The following is a 24329-nucleotide window of genomic DNA, read 5'->3' on the forward strand; positions in this document are numbered from 1 at the left end:
GCCCGAGTACACCCATGAACCAGTAACAACAGGTTTTGGAACACACAACTTCCCTATGCCATTTTTGATAGAGGACATTCCAGTCTCTTGAAAGCTTCCAATGATGAAATTCCAACAACTTCTGAAGGCAAATTCTGTTCCATTGCTTGATTGTTCTTACTCCTGGGATTTTTTTCCCCCTTATTTCCAGGGTTGAATCTCCCCTTGTTTAGTTTCTATCCATTATTCCTCGCCAGGTGCTTTGAATCAATAGGAACAAAGAGATTGATTGTAAAACCCAGCAAGTTTAATTTTACCCACTTTCTGCTTTTGATAACCCGTTAAGATATTCATGAACCAGGCGAGCCATTTTGACATGGTTAGCCAATGAATAGGCATAGCAACTAAGTGGGCCAATGGGAGCTTCCTACTTTTGAGTCTGTGCAGAGAATCAAAACTGAAAATTTAAGCTTAAGGTTGGGTGTGGTTCAGTCCACTCTGCTCTCTATTCCATTGTGCTGAAATGAAACTAACTGTTCTCTGCTGCTTGTGTGTTTTCTTGCAACTACATTGAAGAAAAACTCTGCTAATGGTATTGTAAATTCATCTGTTACTATGTTTATACAGTAGTACCTCTAATAATGAACGCCTCTACTTATGAACTTTTCTAGATAAGGAACCGGTGTTCAAGATTTTTTGCCTCTTCTCATGAACCATTTTCCACTTATGAACTCGAGCCTCCCAAACTGTAACCGGAAAAGGCAGGGAGAAGCCTCTGTGGGGCCTCTCTAGGAATCTCCTGGGAGGAAACAGGGCTGGAAAAGGCAGGGAGAAGCCTCCATAGGGCCTCTCTAGGAATTTCCTGGGAGGAAACAGGGCCTCCACCCTCCCTGTGGTTTCCCCAATTGCACACATTATTTGCTTTTACATTGATTCCTATGTAAATTGCTTTTTCTTATGAACTTGTAAATTGCTTTTTCTTATGAACGTTTCTACTTAAGAACCCAGTGACTGAACAAATTAAGTTCGTAAGTAGAGGTACCCCTCTATTGAAGTTAATGAATCCATCTGAACCAGTCATCTGTGTGTGCTTCTTGATCTGATTTTTATGCAACAAACATTCTAACTCATTTCTGCAATATTATTATTATTATTATTATTATTATTATTATTATTATTATTATTATTAATTAGATTTGTATGTAGATTTGTATGTAGATTTGAATAATAATAATAATAATAATAATAATAATAATAATAATAATAATAATAATAATAATAATATGCAACAAACATTCTAACTCATTTCTGCAATATAAACAATTCCTTTTAAATCATAGAAATGTTTCACTGTGTTTTCATATTTGTTTATCCTAATGCATTTTTGTGTAGTTTTCTTCATGTATACATTTTCCCTAAAGTGATATTTCACACTGTGATGCAATTTCACGCTATTATATCACAAATGCATGCATATAAATATATTTTTGAGTTAAAACTATTCCGCAAAACAATTTTTGAAGGGGTCTCTTCATTGTCAATCTTATTTCTGCAATCAAGTCATATTTTGGTCTCCTTGGAAGTGTCAATAATTCATTATCGTTTCTGATTTTCCGATAAATTGTTACTCAATGGATTGAGGCATCAGCTGATAGGATATGAAAAGCTACCCAAAAAAATCCACTGGATTTTTTAAACTCATTGATAACTAATCATGTCTATAATGTGCTTCATTTTTCATAGGGGTCAAATAAACACAATAGGATTTTTAAAATAATATTTAGGCTGATTAGTGCATTCGGTATAATCTAAAGGTAGTCTTTGACTAACTAGTTCATTTAGTGTTCATTTGAATTTAATCATAGAGAACAACAGTTAATGATTGTCATAGGGTATAAACAAGCTATCAGGAAACAATCCATATTAATAAAAATTCTAAGGATACAAGCAACAAGTTATAGTCATACAGTCATAAGTGGGAGAAGATGGATGATAGGAATGATGAGAAAAAACTAGTAGTAATAGTAGTGCAGACTTTGTTTGACAGTGTTGGGGGAATTATTTGTTTAGCAGAGTGATGGCATTCGGGGGGGAAACTGTCCTTGTGTCTGGTGTCTTGGTGTGCAGTGCTCTATAGCAACGTTTTGAGGGTAGGAATTGAAACAGTTTGAGTCCAGGATGCGAGGGATCAGTAAATATTTTCACAGCCCCCTTTTTGACTCATGCAGGATACAGGAAGGCAGGTTGGCAGCAATTGTTGAGATTTATTCTGCAGCAATGGAAGGCGTCACAAATCAACCCTTCTTTTTCTTTTCTATTTCCCCTTCTCACTTTTCTGTCCCCTTCTCCTCCCCACTGTGTCCCCCTATTTGCTCCTGTGTTTTTGTATTTTATTCTATAATCCAGGGTTGGATAGCTCCTACTGCCGCTACCAGTGTCCTGTGCGTGCAGCGTGCGCATGCATCCTAGCGGGTTTTTGCTTTTGCACATGCACCGGAAGCAAAATATTGCAAGGGGACGTACCTGCGTGTGAGATTTTGGCATTGTTTTTGCTTCTGCACATGCGCAGAAGCAAAAAAAATCACTGAAATCTCACATGCGCGCCGCCTCATGAGATTTTGCTTCCTACGTATGTTCAGGAATGTATGTGGGGCGTATGCATACACATGCAATATACCCAAAGCTGCATGTACAGCTCAACTTTTACTACCAGTGTGACATCCTTATCCATTCCCGTGGAAACCCACTACTGCTATAATCTAACAAAATGTTTAGTGATTGATTGATTGATTGATTGATTGATTGTTAGAGTTGAAAGGGACCATGAAGGCCACCGAGTTCAACCCCCTGCCCAAGTAGGAACCCTATAGTACACCAGTCAAGTGGCAGTTCAATCTTCTCTTAAAAATGTCCAGAGTGTTGGAGTTCACAACGTCTGCTGGTAGGTTGTTCCATTGGTTGATCGCTCTGACCGTCAGGAAGTTCCTCCTTATCTCCATGTTGAATCTCTCCTTGGTCAGCTTCCAGCCGTTGTTCCTTGTCCGGCCCTCTGGTGCCCTGAAGAATAAAGTGATCCCCTCCTCTCTGTGACATCCCCTCGTATACTTGTAGACTGCTATCATATCCTCTCTGGCCCTCCTTTTCTCTACGCTATCCATGCCCAGTTCCCTCAGTCTCTCTTCGTAAGTCTTGGTTTCCAATCCCTTAATCATCTTGGTTGCTCTTTTTTGCACCTTCTCCAGAGTTTCAATGTCTCTTTTAAAGTGTGGTGACCAGAACTGAATACAGTACTCCAGGTGTGGTCGGACCAGGGCATAGTATTAAGACTTCCCTGGTCTTGGAGTGTATTCCCCTGTTGATGCAGCTTAGGATTGTGTTGGTTTTTTAAATGCTGCTTTAAAGTCAGACAAGTGACTGTCCATTGCCCTTTATTAGCGGATGAAAGAGAGGCGAGCTGATACATGTTGATGACTCTCAAAGACAGCCATCACCTTGGATCAGGTTCTTTCCATGTAAACAAAGGCAGTTTATAGAACTTTGAAATAGCAGGTGTCCATTATTCGCAAGGTATTGCAGGATGTGGCATTGTCATCCCATTCCTCCTAAGCTCGCGTCATCACTGCCAGGAGCTAGGAAGTATGGACCGCATTTCACACAGATGCGTTGCTAGAATCCGGTTGCAATGGCAGTTGCATAATTGATCGCTGTAGCTAGGTATGAGAATTGAATGTCATTCTTCTGAAAAGTCAGTAACGCCTCCCTTAGCTCAACTGCGTTGAAAGAATACCAACTGAGAGCTTGCGTTGTGTATAGGTATCATTTTGTGGGCTGGTTTACTGATGACATATTAACAGGATGGCCTCTGTAGAAAGTCTTGTTTTCTGCATCGACTTGGGCTTTTATTGACAGTGAAAAGAAATATTTATATTTTCCCAGATCTGGAACTCTTTTAGTGTTTATATAAAGGTTTGTCTTTTCTGCTGGTGTTGTTTTTTTAATTTCCAAACGTAATGTTTTATTGTTTGCGATTGGGCTTTCATTTTCTTCTATTTTGTGTGCTGCTGTATGGAATGATCTTATTTATCCTTCCTTTAAATTGATCTGTACACTCCCAAAAGAAGTGTGGGAATATTGGGCGGTTTAGGGCTGCGAGAAATAAATAAAATAACACTGAGTCACCCTGGAGGATGGGTGGGGTGTAAACATGACCAATAAACCTTAACTAGTGAGGCAGAAAAGACTGTTGTGGGGTGGCAGAGCAGAAAGGAATATTCCCGAATGCTTTTTTGGATTGTACGTGCCTCAAATCACCAAAGGTCATGGACATTAAGGATCAAATTGCTTAAATACAGAGATAATAGAATTATCTCATTATAGAGATGGCCCATTTTCATTACGAATCCAAGGTAGTTTAACTTCCCTATCACTTGAGAGGGCTTTTTTATCCCTTTATTCCTTCCATCTCCCTGAGTAGCTATCTAAGCGAGAGGACCCAACTGAGACCAGTCAGGCTTCCAGGATATCCTCAAAGACAATCAGCAGGTGGATCCATTCCTGTATTATTGAGGCGTATAAAGCGAGATCCACCCCTTTGCCCACCGGGGTCACCACTCATTCGGTCACAATTCAAAGTGTTGGTTATGACCTATGAAGCCCTTCATGGCATCGGACCAGGATATCTGCGAGACCGCCTTCTGCCGCACGAATCCCAGCGACCGGCTAGGTCCCACAGAGTGGGCCTTCTCCGGGTCCTGTCGACTAAACAATGTCATCTGGCGGGACCCAGGGGAAGAACCTTCTCTGTGGTGGCTCCGACCCGCTGGAACAAGCTCCCTCCAGAGATTAGGATTGCCCCCACCCTCCTTGCCTTTTGTAAACTCCTTAAAACCCACCTCTGTCATCAGGCATGGGGGAATTGAAACATCTCCCCCTTGCCCATGTAGTTTTTCTGTATGATTTGATTGTGTGTTGTTTTTTGGACTTTTTAATCTAAAGCTGTAATTTAGATTTTTAAATATTAGATTTGTTACTATGTACTGTTTTTTACCATTGTTGTGAGCCGCCCTGAGTCTGCGGAGAGGGGTGGCATATAAATCCAATAAATCTAATCTCATCATTCTACCACGAGCTCGGCTACCACGGTCGCTTGGACTACACAGGCCCCAAGTGAAGACATCTGTTGGGTTTCAACTTGGTCCGCCCCTACGACATTTATAAGACACTATTGTTTAGATTCCTATGCCTTGGTGGAGGCTGCCTTTGGACGTAGGGTGCTGCAAGGGGGGGTCCAGTGCCCCTGGTCCAGCCTGTCCCACCCTGATTCAGTGTGCTTGGGTATATCCCACATTGGACTCTCCGTCGTAGTGCAGTGGAGAAGAACCGTTGAACTTACCTGAACGGTCTTCTTGATGCACTGCAAGTAGAGTCCAAACCCTCCCAGCCTACTTTTGGCCCAGGGGTGCACTCCTCAGTTCTTGTTGGTTCTTTATGGTTAATAAAGTTTCGGTAATTTACACTATTCCTTCATTTTTATTGACTGACCTAATAGGGCAGCTAGTGGGTGGGGCATTATAAATATGTTAATATTTAACTCAGTCCCTGCCAATAAGGCTGAAGAATTACCAGGCATGGGTTGCAATACTGATACGTTCTCCAGGGCTGTCGCAGGGGCGCGTTCGTCTGGAAGACATGCACATGTCCATCGGCATGAGATTTGCCTTCTGTGCATGCATAGCAAGCAAAATCTTACACGACGATGCTCGCGAGACAGAGATTTCACCAATTTTTGGTGGTTTCTTTGCTTCCATGCATGTGCAGATGCCAAAAAGCACTGGAAATTGTTGTGTTTGGGCTTGGGCCAGCCGTTGCTCCCACAGATGGGAGAGACGCGGCACAAAGTGAATGTGAAAGCCTGGCTGACAGCCAGGAAGTAGTGGCAGCCAGCCAGGAAGAAGTGGCAGACAGCCAGGAGGATGAGACCACTGGGACGCAGGATTCAGCAGACAGCCCAGGGGATTTGGCCTGCAGTCCCTCAGACAGTCTTTCCTCCCTGAGTTCTTCTGCAGATTAATATATTGATCTATGTAGTCGAAGAGCTATGCAAAGAAGGGATCGCTTTAAGGAGTATTACAAATCATTATAGGAGCACCTGGGCTGGGTGTGGTTCTTATACTGAGGGCTGGGTGTGCTTCCCTTAATGAGGGCTAAAGGGATAAAAGGGAACAAAGGCCAAGGCAAACTGTGGCTGTTTATCTGTGTTATTTTGTGGTTCCTGCTTTGAAGTTTCTGTGCCGTTGGAGTTTTCAACCCAGCTTTTTCAGACAAGTGGGAGGTGAAAACTCTGGGACTTGCTGCTTGCTTCAAAGATTCAAAAGGACTTCTGAAACGTTGTTGCTCATTCCAGGTTGTCTTTGTTTGTGGTGGTTTCTTCGCTTCCATGCATGTGCAGGGTTTTTCCATTTTTTTTAAAGCCGGGAGTTGCCCATAAAGTATGAGATGGAAACTGTGTGCTTGCTGGCTGCTGCTTTTTTTTGCAGACAATTTAGAATTGTCCATAAGGTCCAAGCATAGTACAGAGATTATGGGTGATCTCTTCATCTCAGGTATATAAATACAGTGGTACCTCTACTTACGAATTTAATTCATTCCGTGACCAGGTTAAGTAGAAAGGTTTGTATGAAGGAGCAATTTTTCCCATAGGAATCAATTTAAAAGCAAATAATGTGTGCAATTGGGGAAACCACAGGGAGGGTGGAGGTCCTGTTTCCTCCCAGGAGATTCCTAGAAAGGCTCCACGGAGGCTTCTCCATACCTTTTCCGGCCGTGTTTCCTCCCAGGAGATTCCTAGAGAGGCCCCAAGGAGCTTCTCCCTGCCTTTTCCGTCCCTGTTTCCTCGCAGGAGATTCCTAGAGAGGCCCCAAGGAGGCTTCTTCCTGCCTTTTCCGGCCCTGTTTCCTCCCAGGAGATTCCTAGAGAGGCACCATGGAGGCTTCTCCCTGCCTTTTCCAGTTACAGTTTCAGGGGCTCGGGTTTGTAAGTGGAAATTGGTTCTTGAGAAGAGGCAAAAAAATCTTAAATACCCAGTTCTTATCTAGAAATGTTCGTGAGTAGAGGCATTCGTAGGTAGAGGTACCACTGAATTGTTGTACAGTATGTTGAGGGATTAGATTTAGGCAGGAGGAGGAGGAGGAAGAGGAAGAGGAGGAGGAGGAGGAGTGGAAAAGTTCAACCACACTCTGAAAAATCCATTCTATAAGAAATGTTAGCTCAGCTTTAATGACAGACTTTTTAAAAAATTCATAGTCAGCAATTTTCATGGGTTCCCCACCCACTTTGCTTTCAAAACCCCAAAGAAGCATCCAGCGAAGCATATGGAGAATTCATCCCACAGCTCAAATATTTGCATTTGATTTGCTTCGCTTTGCAAGGAACAGTTTCTTTCGTCTTAGATTCTTGGCTTCCTCCTCCTCCTCCTGCTGTAGCTACTTTTTCTTCTACACATTGTACAAGCTTAATGTCTTCTTTTTAAAAAAGAAAAAAAGGGGGGGAAACCCTGCTTCCTGGACGTAGTAGATCAAGGAAGTCTAATTCCTCTGAGCCTTGTCTTAGAATGCCTGAGAAATTGTAGAAAAGCTTTGAGTTAGTAAGTACGACAAACACAAACCATTTATCAAGATGTTTCTGAGCATGGAACCTCAGCTTGTGTGGGAAGAGTTCTATAAAGGACGGTCTGTCGGCAAGGAGTTATTTTTACTCTGATGTGTTCTCCTCTTAGTAAGAAAAGAAAAGCCATCCAACTCTTGAGTACTAAGGAGCTATTTCTAAGCCTTAGGAAATCATGGCAGCATTTTTATTGACAATAATAATAATAATAATAATAATAATAATAATAATAATAATAATGTATTGGATTTGTATGCCGCCCCTCTCCGCAGACTCGGGGCGGCTAACAACAATGATAAAAACAACATGTGACAATCCAATAATAAAACAACTAAAAACCCTTATTTATAAACCAAACATACACACAAACATACCATGCATAACTTGTAATGGCCTGGGGGGAAGGAATATCTCAACCCCCCCATGCCTGGCGGTAAAAATGAGTTGGTTCCAGAGGGCCGGGGCCGCCACAGAGAAGGCTCTTCCCCTGGGGCCCGCCAAACGACATTGTTTAGTCAATGGGACCTGGAGAAGGCCAACTCTGTGGGACCTTATCGGTCGTTGGAATTCATGCAGTAGCAGACCATGTTTGTCTACATTTGTAACACTTTAAAGCAGAATTCAAAATCTGACCCTTCATCTATGCAGAAATGGGCAACCTGTCCATCCAGCAACGGGCATCATTCCACTTCATTAGCCCTTTATTTAAAATTACAAAAAGTTAAATTAAATCCTTGGGTTTTCTGCCATATGAACTGAATGAGATTATGCACAAAGATAGAAAAATACTGAAATACCCACAATGGAAGAAGAATGGATTGTTAAGATGGTGGAATTTGCAGAAATGGCAATACTGGCCTCTTTGAGGAAAATACAGGTACTTTTATTAAAAACTGGAAACCTCTTTGAAATTTTTGTTTTTGCTGAAAATGGAACAAAATAAACCATTGATTTATAGATTGGCTGATTAAGAAAGAGTTGAAAATGGGAAGAAGGGAGTTATGTTGGAACTTCAAAGAGTGACAAAAAGTTTGAAATTTCTTGGAAGCAGATTGGGAGTAAATTCTTTGCATATCTTTTATTCTCCTTCCCCCCCTATTTGTATTACCTTTCAGACTTTTTAAATATTTTCTGAGCATGACACTTCCTATTTATTTCTCTGTCCATGTTCTCGATTTGCAGTCTTCTTTTAGTTAAGCTATATTATTATTAATTACGACATTGGTAAATCATAACTCCTCTTTGCTGATTTCTGTCTAGGATTGAGATTTCTTTGACTTCCCTCGGTGCTACAGAATTTTGTGTCTGGAAATAAAGATATTTTTTTTTCCTGCAGAAGACTAGGCAAGAGGAAGGAAGGAAGGAAGGAAGGAAGGTGGAGGGAGGGAGGGAGGGAAGGAAGGAAGGAAGGAGGGAAGGAGGGAAGGGAAGGAAGGAAAGGAAGGATGGAAGGAAGGAGGGAGGGAGGGAAGGAAGGATGGAAGGAAGGAAGGAAGGAAGGAAGGAGGGAAGGAAGGAAGGATGGAAGGAAGGAAGGTGGAAGGAAAGAAGGAAGGAAGGAGGAAGGGAGGGAAGGAAGGAAGGTGGAAGGAAAGAAGGAAGGCCTCCTTTTTCCTTTTATTCTTCATTGATTTCATAATCACTGAAAAATCTTGTCAATTTATTACATTGATAACTAGATGTCTATTTGCAAAGAATTCTTCCCTGCCGTAATTTATTTCTCCCACACCTTTCCTTGTGCATGTCTTTCCTCTTGAGGAAACCAAGAGAAATGTTAGCTGAATTACCTTTTGAAGAAAGAAAGAACAAAGGGCAAAGACAGGATTCTAGCTAGAGAAATTTGAGGCTGTGACGCCACCTACCGTCAAGAACAAAGCCAATAGGAATCCTCTAATGCTATCAATTAGCCTCATTTCCCTGCCTTTCTTTCACCTTCGGAAGTCACCATGCCACACTGAAAATGCAAAATTTCATAAGTGCCGTATTGCAGCCTGGAAATTATATATACGTTGGTGGGTGAGGATTTAATGGGGGATTTATGACTCAAGCACAGTGCTTGCAGACTTGAAATGGTAAATGAGAAATTGCAAAGGTTCTTTTTTGTTTTCAGAGGTTTTTTCCCTTCCTTCTGGATGGTTTCCAAAGCATTAAATATAAAATAGTATCTCGGATACAGATGGAATTGGTTTCATGGAGCTGAGGATTCAAGGAAGCTTCCTTTATTTTTATTTAGGGTTGTCTTTGAGTTGGGCAATGAAATGAATGAGGAATAGCACATATACCAGTGATGGCGAACCTTTTTTTCCTCGGATGCCGAAAGGGTGTGGGTGTGCACTATTGCACATGCCTGAGTGCCCACACCCATAATTCAATGCCTGGGGAGGGCGAAAACAGCTTCCCCCACCCCCTGGAGTCCGGAAATGGCCTGTTTCCCTACTTCTGGTGGGTCAGGTAGGCTCATGTTTGCCCCCCTGCCCAGGTTCCAAAGGCTTCCCTGGAGTGAGGGGAGGGTAATAACACCCTTCTCCATCCCCCCCGGAGGCTCTCTGGAAGCCAAAAACATCCTCCCAGAGCCTCTTTGTGAGCCAAAAATCAGCTGGCCAGCACACACAGGGTACCCTTGGACATGCCTCTCTGAATTTACTTGGAGAACCATGTGAGACTAATTTTCCTTTATATTATCAACTCCACCCAACAAGTGTTTGGCTAATGTCTGTCTGCCGTACATCCATCCATCCATCCATCCATTCATCCATCCATCATCCCATCATCATTTTCTTCTATCCTATGTATCCTATGTATTATCTATCCTATCTAATCTAGCTAGCTATCATCTATCCATCCATCCATCCATCCATCCATCCGCTTACCAACCTACCTTGTCTGTCTATCTGTCTGTCTATCCATTCATCCATTCATCCATTCAACCTACCAACCTACCTTATCTGTCTGTCCATCCATCCATCCATCCATCCATCCATCCATCCATCCATCCACCTACCGACCTACCTTGTCTGTCTGTCTGTCTGTCTGTCTGTCTGTCTGTCTGTCTCTCTCTCTCTCTCTCTCTCTATCTATCTATCATCTATCTATCCTATCATCTTTTTCCTCTATCATATTTATCCTATGTATTATCCTATCTAATCTAGCTATCTATCCTATCCATCCATCCATCCATCCATCTCTCTAGCTATCTATCTAGCATCTATCTATCTTATTTATATAGCCATCTATTTCACGAAACATGACTGTACAATCAAGCCATAAAAACAAGTGCAAAAACAGTTATCACCTGGATGCGTGAGTAATCTGCATATCATATGATGAAACCTGGGGAGATAACTGAAATTGCTTCTCCGTTAGATTGGAGCAGGAGCAAGTCCAATCTTTGTGAAGGATGGGTCTTGGCCTGGGGACGACCCTGATTTTGTCAGGAATGGCTGTGTAGCCTCTGATTTGTCTTTCTGTCCTTGGTGCACTGCAGGAGAGGAGATTACTCAACCAGGCGATTTTCCATTCCTGCTCTCACTGCAGGAATCCAGGTGAAAAGATGAATGATGTGCCTCAAGCTTTTGGGGGGACTTTTTTTGCGGTTCCATGATCTTGGAGGCAAACCAGAAATCGTAATAAATTGCCTAGTCCTACTTTGGAGGATTTATAACACTCGTTATACGAGACTGTGCCCAAAGAAGCTGGCTATTTCCCCCACCCCCTCAACCCTATGCAGTTTTGATACATATATCACGGTAAATTTGTACCAGATGTGTAGATTACTCCATAGGTCAAAATCTGGGAACATCACGCTCTGTGAATAGAATGCTCAAGATCTTATTGCAGTGATAAATTTTCTTTTAAGCATTTTTTTCTTCCTCTAGTACTACAAATAAGATGTGTAAATACATTTGATTTCTCTGTGGAATCATAAATTACCGAATAATGAAATGTCAATAGAGCCAGTCAGGTTGTTGTAAGATGTCAAAGTGCTTCTCTGTTGCTGTTGGGCTCTCTTTATGTTGTTACATCCAGGTTTATTTACTGTTCCAGCTTGCCAGAAATGCTTGAAGTCAGATACTAAAACAAACTTTGGACTAACCTGCAATCATCTCTGGGTTTAGAATTTAAAACTGCTTCCCTGGGCTACCAGTGGTGAAAAAGCCTGGGACCATGAGGTTGCTGATACAGTGGTACCGCTACCTAAGAATGCCTCTACTTACGAATTTTTTTAGATAAGAACCGGGTGTTCAATATTTTTTTGCTTCTTCTCAAGAACCATTTTCCACTTACAAACCAGAGCCTCCAAAACTGTAACCAGAAAAGGCAGAGAGAAGCCTCCGTGGGGCCTCTCTAGGAATCTCCTGGGAGGAAATAGGGCTGGAAAAGGTGAGGAGAAGCCTCTGTGGGGCCTCTCTAGGAATCTCCTGGGAGGAAACAGGGCCTCCACCCTCCTTGTGGTTTCCCCAATCGCACACATTATTTGCTTTTACATTGATTCCTATGGGAAAAATTGCTTCTTCTTACAAATTTTTCTATTTAAGAATCTTTTCACGGAATGAATTAAGTTCATAAGTAGAGATACTACTGTATAGGAAATATTTCTTTTTGTTTCTTATCCAGGACCGCCTTCTGCCGCACGAATCCCAGCGACAGATTAGGTCCCACAGAGTTGGCCTTCTCTGGGTCCAAGGGGAAGAGCCTTCTCTGTGGCAGCCCCGACTCTCTGGAACCAGCTCCCTCCGGAGATTAGAACTGCCCCCACCCTCCTTGCCTTTCGTAAACTCCTTAAAACCCACCTCTGCCGTCAGGCATGGGGGAATTGAGGCACCCCCCACCTCCCCGGGCCTATACAATTTATGTATGGTATGTTTGTGTGTATGTCTGTTTTAATAATGGGTTTTTTTAAAAAGTTTTTAAAATTTATTAGATTTGTTATGAATTGTTTCATTGTATGCTGTGAGCCCCCCCCCCCTGAGTCTACGGAGAGGGGCGGCATACAAATCTAATAAATAAAATAAAATAAATAAATAAATCTAGTGGTCATCTGGATTTTTCTTGTAGGGCAAAAATCTATTTTCATACCTTTACACTTTTATTGGCAGAAACCTCTTTTCAGAGTTTGTGCTTCATTTTATTAGTAAAGATGGTGACCAGGTGATCTTCATGCCTTGAACTCTTGAACTTTGTGCCTTGAAATATCCCTCTGGTTCCATCCTAAGCTGGGTGAAAGACATTGGAAACATGGAGGCTGATTGGAAAGATGGTTTAATGATGGAGCAAAACCACACGGGGTTTTTTTTTGTTTCTGGGCAGCTGACAAAATTGAGAGAGGGATTTTTTTTAATACCTGCTCTGGGCTTTGCACTTGAGCTTCCTGTTCCTGTGCAAGAACATGTATTCTATTGACTGTTGTCAGATTCCTGTGGGGTCATGTAGGGGTCATAGCTGGCTCTATAGGCAAAACAGGATATGGAAAGCCTATATGTTTGTCTGAGCTCCAATGTTTGGTTGAAGTTTGCACTGCTCTGTGGTGATGCAATGATTGAAATGCCCTTAGGAGATTGGGCAAATGTAGTGAGCTCTGTGTCTTCTGCTAATGGTAAAGCATTAACCATATTATATCCTAAAGCTGTGGTTCTCAACCTGGGGTTTGGGACCCCTTTGTGGGTCAAATGACCATTTCACAGGGGTCGCCTAAGACCGTGGGAAAAAACAAATCTGATGTTAGTTGGGGGAAAGATAAAAAGCAACGTGAGAAAATGTTATTTCACTGAAAGAATAGTAGATCCTTGGAACAAACTCCAGCAGACGTTGTTGGTAAATTCACATTAACTGAATTTAAACATGCCTGGGATAAACATATATCCATTGTAAGATAAAATACAGGAAATAGTATAAGGGCAGACTAAATGGACCCTGGGGTCTTTTTCTGCCATCACTCTTCTATGTTTCTATGGTGTTAGGAACTAAAGTTTCTACTCTGGCACCTTGGGACATATTTTTACAATCCAACCAATCAGGCGTTTACAGTGGGGGCATCCCTATGACCTTCCTGCCAATCAGCTTAAAGCTCTGTTGGGAGAATTGGTGCTAGACTTATGGTTGGTGGGGGGGCACAACATGAGAAACTATATTAAGGGGTCATGGCATTAGAAAGGTTGAGAACCATTGTCCTATAGCAGTTATGGTGAACCTTTCTTTCCTCAGGTGCCAAAAGAGTGTGCATGTGCGTTATTGCACATATATGAGTGCCCACACCCATAATTCAATGCCTGGGGAGGGAGAAAACAGCTTCCTCCACTCCCTGGAGGCCAGAAATGGCCTGTTTCTCAGCTTCTGGTGGGCCCAGCAAGCTCGTGTTTCCCCCTCCCCAGGCTCTAAAGGCTTCCCTAAAACTGAAGAAGGGTAAAAATGCCCTCCCCTATCCCTGGAGGCACTCTGGAAGCCAAAAACGCCCTCCCAGAGCCTCTGTGTGAGCCAGAATTCAGTTGGCCGGCACACACATGAAAGTTGGAGCTGAGCTAGGGCAATGACTCACATGCCAGCAGATATGTCTCCATGTGCTACCTGTGGCACCTGTGCCATAGGTTCGCCATCACTGTCCTAAAGCATCATGTCCTGTTCTCAATCCCATCACCCTGAAACTGGAGGTCTTTTGTTTTGTAGATAGGCTGAACCAGTCTTTCTTAATAAAAACATAGAAGACTGACGGCAGAAAAAGACCTCATAGGTATTTAAAAAAATTATAGGATGTGCAGAATTAGACATGATGACTAAACGTCTGAATAATCAAACTGAAACAGAATTTTATAAAATATGGGACAAAGTATATGATTGGTGGAATTTTAAAAATAGAATTAAAAATTAAATATATAAGAGTAAGTAATTATTTGAAGAATTGTAAGTTAGAATGGAATAGTTTATATTATAACTAACTTAGAACTGTTTACCTTCTCTTTTTTCTGTATTACTAATACTTTGTCTTTTTTTATATAAGTATATGACATTTTAAAATATAAAGAAATTCAATTAATAAGTTTAATATTAAAAATATAGAATTAAATTCAATAAGAATGTAATTCACACGTGTGGTATTTCTGCATAGATCTGGTAACAGTTAGGGTTTTTTATATTTTGTATTAGTTAGACTTCTACGACAAGCGGAGCAATGGCAGCTCCTTAAATGTTTAATGTTGTATGTCTTTGTTTGTCCTTTTTTGAAAATAATAAAAATATTTAAAAAGAAAAAAGAAAAAGACCTCATGGTCCATCTAGTCTGCCCTTATACTATTTCCTGTATTTTATCTTACAATGGATATATGTTTATCCCAGGCATGTTTAAATTCAGTTACTGTGGATTTACCAACCACGTCTGCTGGAAGTTTGTTCCAAGGATCTACTACTCTTTCAGTGAAATAATATTTTCTCACGTTGCTTTTGATCTTTCCCCCAACTAACTTCAGATTGTGTCCCCTTGTTCTTGTGTTCACTTTCCTATTAAAAACACTTCCCTCCTGAACCTTATTTAACCCTTTAACATATTTAAATGTTTCGATAATGGGCACAAAATCTTATGTTGGGGTAGGATGGGGGGCTATTAAGAAAGGTTGAGTCTGCTTCCTGTCTCTAAAAAAACCCCCTACATTTATCCATTTCTCATTTAGGGAAATATAATATTCTGCCCTTTTTGAATATTCCTCAAAATATTTCATTCTTTTGGTGGGAGAGACTTCCTACACTTCTTAACGTTCTCTGTATTCATATCAGATTTGGATCTGACATAATAGAAGAGTCTTCTTTGACAATAATTCAAATTCAAGAATTGATTTTCTGGTAGCATAGTAAATGTAGCCCACTGAAGTACTTTTGCATTACGAAGTATGGGGATTTTTGCCCTGAAGATTCAATTTTGGTTAAAGTTTTATGCTGTCGCTAAATGGTGGGCAAAGATAAATGGTTTTGCAGTGAAACTAAAACACACCATATTTGTTTGTTCCTCCAAAACCAACTGACCTTATTATATTTTATTGATCATCAACCTTGGCCCAAAAAAGAAAAAAGAAAATAAATCACACAACATATTAAAATTTGTTTTCCTCTTCAGGCAGACACATAGCAGGTTTTAAAGCAGTAAAAAGCTATTGTTTGTTTTACCTGCAGGGACCCAAACCTGTAAAATCCAGGTGATTTTCACCAGGCAAACAAAGAAAGAAATCCTTTGGCAGGAAAAGAAATGTCAGTTTAAAAGAGGGGGAAGGAAGCTTCTTTAAGGCTGCTTGGAATCTTTCGTTCTTTTGAAGGGTTTTTTCTCCATCTAGTGGAAGAATGAAAATCTTCAGCTTGAAACAATTAGCTGTAATTATTGCACTTAATTAAAATGGCCATGGAACACACGCTTAATTGGGTGCCCATCATCTGGAATTGCAATCCATATTCATTCACAAGGCCCAAGATGGGGAAGGCTAGGATCTAATTATCATTATTTTACAGAGAAGAACAGAAGAGTGGGCACAAAGATCTGTAATTGGGGAAAAGGACTCCTCAATCTGAGTATTGTATTGGCAGTTCTGTGTTAGCAAATACTTCAGAAGAGAAGGATTTAGGGGTAGTGATTTCTGACAGTCTCAAAATGGGTGAACAGTGCAGTCAGGCGGTAGGGAAAGCAAGTAGGATGCTTGGCTGCATAGCTAGAGGTATAACAAGCAGGGAGAGGGAGATTATGATCCCGCTATATAGAATGCTGGTGAGACCACATTTGGAATACTGTGTTCAGTTCTGGAGACCTCACCTACAAAAAGATATTGACAAAATTGAACGGGTCCAAAGACGGGCTACAAGAATGGTGGAAGGTCTTAAGCATAAAACGTATCAGGAAGGACTTAATGAACTCAATCTGTATAGTCTGGAGGACAGAAGGAAAAGGGGGGGACATGATCGAAACATTTAAATATATTAAAGGGTTAAATAAAGTCCAGGAGGGAAGTGTTTTTAATAGGAAAGTGAACACAAGAACAAGGGGACACAATCTGAAGTTAGTTGGGGGAAAGATCAAAAGCAACGTGAGAAAATATTATTTTACTAAAAGAGTAGTAGATCCTTGGAACAAACTTCCAGCAGACATGGTAGATAAATCCACAGTAACTGAATTTAAACATGCCATACAATGGATATAAACATTGTAAGATAAAATACAGGAAATAGTATAAGGGCAGACTAGATGGACCAGGAGGTCTTTTTCTGCCGTCAGACTTCTATGTTTCTATGTTTCTATGTAATTCTCCTGTAATTCCCCTGTCAAACTCAAGGCCCACTGACTGGATTTGGCCATTGTGGCCGGCCTGGAGATAGAAAAGGTGTGGTCCATGGTGTTTCTGCCAGCGAAAATGGAGTTTGGGGCCTAAAAACAAAACAAAAGGAGAAATGTTCCCCCTTTTGCATTTGAGCATGCGAGAAGGGAGAGGAAAGGAGATGATGTTCGTCCATCGTGTTTGAAGAGGATCTTGACACCTAATGGGTAATGAGCTGTATGCGATGTGTCCATAGGTGGCTGGTAATGTACTTCCACATGTTGGGCAGACATGTGTGAGCACCAGTGAAGGGCTGCAAAAATGTTTACTACCACACTGTGGCCATGGCTTATTTTGGGGGTGTGGTTTGCAGGCCATGTGACCAAGTGGGGAGTGGCTTGACAATCATGTGACTGGGTGGCTTAAAGGTCATGTGACTGGCTTAAAGGTGGCCAACTTGACATTATTCAAGTCAAGGGTTTGGGTTAGGGTTAAGGTTCATGGCCTCTCCTCACCTCAATAGGATACAATTCCCCTATCTATTTACTATTACTGAACATCCAAAATATGCTATTTAATTCAATATATATATGCCATAGGTGTACATACATATTGCACACAGGCACACAAAAATATACATTATCTACTTTATATAAACTGTATGTGTATGTACACACACACACACACACACACAGCTCTTCTAAAATTATACATATTCAACCTCATTTACTGTGATAGGAAAAACATACCCAGAGCCCAGAAGGGAGAAAAAGAAAACAAATTAAAATGTTTAGTTCTACGTACCTAAGTTGCCGATCAGTTTCCGGTCACAATTCAAAGTGTTGGTTATGACCTATAAAGCCCTTCATGGCACCGGACCAGAATATCTCCGGGACCGCCTTCTGCCGCACAAATCCTAGCGACCAGTTAGGTCCCACAGAGTTGGCCTTCTCCGGGTCCCGTCAACTAAACAATGTCGTTTGGCGGGAGCCAGGGAAAGAGCCTTCTCTGTGGCGGCCCTGACCCTTTGGAACCAACTCTCCCCAGATATCAGAGTTGCCCCCACCCTCCTTGCCTTTCGTAAGCTTCTTAAAACCCACCTCTGTCGTCAGGCATGGGGGAATTGAGACTTTCCCTCCCCCTAGGCATATAAAATTTATGCATGGTATGTTAGTATGTATGATTGGTTTCTAAATCGGGGTTTTTAAATTAACTTAAATATTAGATTTGTTTACATTGTATTATTATTGCTGTGAGCCGCCCCGAGTCTGCGGAGAGGGGCGGCATACAAATAAAATAAAATAAAATAATAAAATAAAATAAAATAAAATAAAATAAAATAAAATAAAATAAAATAAAATAAAATAAAATAAAATAAAATAAAATAAAATAAAATAAAATAAAATAAAATAAAATAAAATAAAATAAAATAAAATAAAATAAAATAAAATAAAATAAAATAAAATAATACCTGACCAAACATTTTCTACGGGTTCTGCAAACCTGACCGTACCCATAGGAGCCCATCACTAGCAGGCACCATTGTCACAGCATTTGCAGCTTTGGCTTTGCTATGAATATTCTTCTGGTTTTACATAACTAGTAAGTTATGTCAAAAATGTTAAAGAAAGGTTGTAAGTATATACGCTTTAGTTAATTTACTTAAAGCTCCAAAAACAACTTCTGACAAGAGAGGGGCTGTAAAAGAACCCCATATGTATGTTTTATGTTTGTTTGTGCTTTGTATTGTGTTATCTTTTTTAAAAATTAAGATAAAAATGAATGAATGAATGAATGAATGAATGAATGAATGAATGAATGAATGAATGAATGCCAGGAATGGTGGCCCGCCCCTGCACGAATGCATATGTTTCAGGAATCTGTCATTAAAGAGAAGTGTGCTGAGGAAAGGTGTGAGAGTGTTAAGAAGAGTCAATGAAAACTGTATTGTGATTTGTATTCATTTTTTTGAAAATAAACTTTCTATATTTTGTCACCCGTCTCATATTTGTCTCAGAGAAAAGTGTCTGGAGATGCCCAGTCATCCAGGTCACAGTTGCCCCAAAGGTGCTTTTTCAAAAGGCAACTGAGCTTTCTGGGTTTTTCCTTGAAGAAGTTTCATTTCTTATCAGTTCTGGCAGGATGGGGTGGAAGGATCATATTTCTTTGCAGTCATCTGCTTATTAGTACTGTTGAAATCATAGTCGTCATGGAGACATGATTTCTTGAACGATGCTTTATCCAGGTTGGCATGGGCAGAGCACTCTCTCTGGACTTGCAAGTTTATTATTTATAACAAGTTTTTTTGTGTATACAAATATAAAGTATTAACTTTTTACTTAAGCTAATTACAATGCAAATGGTTAATATGTGTCATATAGCATATAGACAAAATCCTGTCAAGGTATGATTGCTAAATAAACAGAAGAGTATCCAATTAGTTTTTACTTTAGACAAATAGAAGGGTTTTAATTACCTTAGGTAAACAGAAGCTTAAATGAATAAATATTATAATTATTATTATCCTTAAACTAATCAAAGGAGTGGATTGCCTTAACCAGGCATGTAGGTTTGATCCTATCATATCCACAGAGGGCATTCCATATTCTTATAGACATGGATAATTGTTCTGCTGGGCTCTCTGATAGGAGCCTCCCGAAAATTCAAGGGTACAATTTCAGACACACACACGTTTGAAAATTCAAAACAATGTTCTTTATCACAAAATTCAAAATAAACAAAGCACTCTTTTTGTATTGCAAAGAGCACTCTTCCCAAAACAACCGGGTAGTCTGTACAATTTCCCTTAAGCAGTCATTAAGTACTTAGCTAGCAGCTGTGAAGAAACTTCACACCCCTTTTTCTTCCAACAAAGTGAGACACACACACACGTTGCTCTGCTTTGGTTTCAAAGGCGTGAAAAAGCAACGAAGTCCAGCAACACAAGTTTCCTGATGAACTCCGATCAGATATTCTTCCACAACGGCCAAACCCACATGCTGCTATTTATAGCAGCAGCCCTAATTACTGAAGCCCCACCCAAACACAGGTGGCCTCCCTTATTTCCTGTAATATGTTCTTACTTGGTCTCTTCTACGCATAATTCTGCGCTTGCGTGGGTCCAAAATGTCATCATCTGAATCAAGGGAAGATAAGGGAGGGTGACTGCCTGGGCTGTGTGCCAAGCCCTCCTCTGCCGAGTCACTCCCACCTTCTTCTTCATCCGAGGAAACTAAACTCTGAACTGATTCTGTCGGCAATAACACAGGCCTGTGACATGTTGAATTTCCCCCTGCATCCACCTCCCCATTCCCTGGGTCAGGAGCTGGGCCAGAGCCAACCACAACAATAGTTAACCCACAAATACTCTCTCTGAGATTTGTCAAAAAGCCAATAAGAGTTGAAATACTAAAAAGGACAAGAGATGATGGATAAGATACATAATACCAGGACCTATTTGCTCTTCTTGGTTTTAAAACTCTTTAAACTGATACCAGGTATTAATGAAGATTGATTAGTATTTGATTGATTGCCAAAAAGACTGCTTGTAGATTGGTGTGTGCATGTTCACTGCTAAGATGTTTATTAGTAATCGGTGTTTGAATTAAGTAAGTGTGTACAAACTGGGTGTTGTGTTACGTTCTTGGCGGGGTCAGAACGCTGACTTCATATTTTCCTTCTATTTCACAGTTCAATTTCACCGTTTAGCATTGAGAGCACAAGACGCCAGAGACGGTCTGAATCGCCAGATTCTCGAAAACGCCGCATCCACAGGTGTGATTTTGAAGGGTGCAATAAGGTTTACACAAAAAGTTCCCACCTGAAGGCTCATCGGAGGACCCACACAGGTGAGCAGCTCCAGCAATGTTGGTGCCATCAAAATACATGCGACATTAGTGAACTTTTTGCATCCATTTGAATCCAGTGGTGATTGTAGTTTGAAGAGCTGGACAGAATTCTATACAGTGCAGTTCTCTTAGTAATTCCCACCCACCATGTAATCTTAGAAACCGCGGCTCCCAGTGTTTTTCTGTAAAGGTGGAGAATCAGGGCATGTACTGTCAACTGAGATGAAGGGCTCAACTCCAATCAAAAGTCTGGATAAATTTCTTGTGCTTTTCTTGACATAGATGGTTCCTTGTGGTTACCTCTAGTGACTTTCCAGTTGGGCATCAGTTCAGTTCAGGAGAAAAAAGTTGTAATGGGTGTCCATTCTGCATCCACTCTTCCGGGCACTGAGAAGGGCTCCTCTGCCCCAATTAAAAAATTCTCTCTCTCTCTCTCTCCCCCTTCCTCTCTCTCTCTCCCCCTTCCTCTCTCTCTCTCTCTTTTATCTTCCTAACTACCTACATACCTACCTATCTTTTTACCATCTACCTACCGTCCTACCAGCGGGGGGTTATTCACGGTTCAGCCCGGTTCTGTGAACCGGTAGCGGTGATAGTGGGAGGTTCCTGCCCACCTGCCTGGGATGCCCCGCACACCTGCTCAGGATGCTTCTGTGTAGATGCTTGTGCACATGTGCACAAACTTGTAGCAGCAGATTTTAGAACCCACTACTGCTACCTACATATTCCATCCTATCCTATCGTCTGTCTGTCTGTCTGTCTGTCTGTCTGTCTGTCTGTCTGTCTGTCTCTCTCTCTCTCTATCTATCTATCTATCTATCTTTATATGTCTATCTATCTATCTATCTATCTATCTATCTATCATCCACCTCTCTCTCCTCTCTCTTATCATCAAGCTACCGATCCTATCTCCTCTGTCTGTCTTTCTGTCTTTCCATCCATCCATCTATCATCTATCTATCCATCCATCATCGTCGTCTGTCTGTCTGTCTGTCTGTCTGTCTGTCTGTCTGTCTATCTATCTATCTATCTATCTATCTATCTATCTATCTATCTATCTATCTATCTATCTATCTATCTTCTAATAGTTTATCAAATGTACATTAGCTACCTAAACCACCAGAAGTGATTTCAGAGAATATTCAAAAACCTCTGGCTATTTTGGATGGATTTGCATTCTCCAGATAGGATGGTATTTGACAGGAATGGGAAAACCTCAGGACTGTAACTGATTAAAAACATTGTTAAAGCATAGGCTGACTGCCCACATTACATCAAGTGACGGTTGCTCATTCACATGTTTGACTGATCTCAAGTAGGCTCACATTAGGATGCTTCTATAGAGCCAGCCAGAAGTGGCCGAGTTCTGCACCATCAGCATCACAGTTAGGTAAAGGAAGCTAGGGTGCACAAATAAAATTATATTTTATTTGATTGATTGATTGATTGATTCATTCATTCATTCATTCATTCATTCATTCATTCATTCATTCATTCATAAGCATGCCTGGGGTTGTTCCTTGGGTCCTTCACCAACGGGGCTCTTTCCTTTAACCAAAGCTCCAAGACTTTCCTTCCATCTGGTAGGTCTTAGAGCAGTGATGGTGAACCTTTTTCTCCTCAGGTTCCAAAAGACCATGCACGTGTGCTATCATGCATGTGCAAGTGCCTATACCCATAATCCAATATCTGAGGAAGGCAAAAGGTTTTCCCCGCCCACCGGAGGCCCTCTGGAGGCCGGAAATGGACTCTTTCGCAACTTCTGTTGGGTCCAGTAGGCTTGTGTTTTTTCCTCCCCAGGCCTCCTTCCCTTGACCTGAAGGAGAGTAAAAATGGCCTCCCCCATCCTCCCGGAGGCTCTTTGAAAGCCAAAAATGCCCTCTCAGAGCCTCTGCGTGAGCCAAAAATCAGCCAGCCAGCACACACATTGGAGCCAGGGAAGGCCTGCCATCTTCGGCACTATCAGTGCACCCTTCGATGCTGTTGTGGGTGCACGCTCCCTGTTGGGCACATGTGCGCATCCATTGGCATGAGATTTCGCTTCTACGCATGTGCAGCAAGTAAAATCTCGTGTGAAGATGCTCGTGTGAGTGAGATTTCGGAGATTTTTGCTGATATTTTTGCTTCTGTAGCATCTATATCTGTAGCATCATCAACAGAATATCGGTGAAAATTACTGAAATCTCTCTTGTGCGAGTCTCTTCATGCAAGATTTCACTTGCTGTGCATTCACAAAGCAGAATCTCATGCGGAGGTGCACATGTGCACGGCGGGAATGGCAGCTGCGCACACATCTTGAAAATCGCTACCGGAACAGAGCATCTTACCATTCCGGTAGCAGTCCATCACAGGTTGGAGCTGAGCTAGGGCAATGGCTCGTGTGCCAGCAGATATGGCTCCACATGCAACTGTTGGTACCCATGCCATAGGTTGACCATCTCTGGCTTAGAGCATTCTTATGGGTTGATGAAGAAGATTGTCTCAGTCTGAAAGAGATTCTGGGTGTTTTCTTCATCTCAGAAATATAAATACAGTGGTACCTCTACTTACGAACTTAATTCGTTCCATGACCAGGTTCTTAATTGGAAAAGTTTGTAAGAAGAAGCAATTTTTCCCATAGGAATCAATGTAAAAGCAAATAATGTGTGCGACTGGGGAAACCACAGGGAGGGTGGAGGCCCTGTTTCCTCCCAGAAGATTCCTAGAGGGGCCCCACGGAGGTTTCTCCCTGCCTTTTCTGGCCTTGTTTCCTCCTAGGAGATTCCTAGAGAGGCTTCTCCCCACCTTTTCTGGCCCTGTTTCCTTCCAGGAGATTCCTAGAGAGGCCCCACAGAGGCTTCTCCCCGTCTTTACCGGCCCTGTTTCCTTTCAGGAGATTCCTAGAGAGGCCCCACAGAGGCTTCTCCCCACCTTTTCCAGTCCTGTTTTCTCTCAGGAGATTCCTAGAGAGGCCCCACAGAGGCTTCTCCCCACCTTTTCCAGCCCTGTTTCCTCCCAGGAGATTCCTGGAGAGGCCCCACAGAGGCTTCCCCCCTTTTCCGTCCCTGTTTCCTTTCAGGAGATTCCTAGAGAGGCCCCACGGAGGCTTCTCCCCGCCTTTTCCAGACCTGTTTCCTCCCAGGAGATTCCTAGAGAGGCCCCACGGAGGCTTCTCCCTGCCTTTTCTGCTTACAGTTTCGGAGGCTCGGGTTTATAAGTAGAAAATGGTTCTTGAGAAGAGGCAAAAAAATCTTGAATACTTGGTTCCTATCTAGAAAAGTTCGTAAGTAGAGGCGTTTGTAGGTAGAGGTGCTAGTGTATACTGGAACTCCCATTTTTAGGACAATTCTTCATCTCTGTCTATATCAGGACCTGAGTTGGATGAACCCTCACATAAAAGATGGCGAGCAGTCTAGCTCCTTGGGTCTTTATGGGTCTCCTTGATGGGGTTCCAGGAACCCCAAGGTGACCTGGCACAGAGACTGAACACTGAATTCCCAGATCCTTTTCAGACAAAGATCTGGGCTGGATCTTTGTACCAGGAAAGAAGGGCAAAGCCCCAGGCCTCTAATGTGTGAGA

The 24329-nt window shown here is 41.7% G+C and overlaps 1 protein-coding gene across 3 annotated transcripts in view; it reads left to right on the plus strand.

Annotated features, from left to right (window-relative positions):
* KLF12 (KLF transcription factor 12) overlaps positions 1–24329 on the plus strand; it is a 291072-nt gene that overhangs the window by 238886 nt on the left and 27857 nt on the right. For all 3 annotated transcript variants that reach the window (XM_070751354.1, XM_070751352.1, XM_070751353.1), the window contains exon 5: positions 20613–20770. In XM_070751354.1, coding sequence (XP_070607455.1) covers positions 20613–20770 — 158 coding nt within the window. The remainder of the gene's footprint in view (positions 1–20612; positions 20771–24329) is intronic.

Source organism: Erythrolamprus reginae, chromosome 4 (assembly GCF_031021105.1).
Source record: "Erythrolamprus reginae isolate rEryReg1 chromosome 4, rEryReg1.hap1, whole genome shotgun sequence".
Lineage (NCBI taxonomy): Eukaryota > Metazoa > Chordata > Lepidosauria > Squamata > Dipsadidae > Erythrolamprus > Erythrolamprus reginae.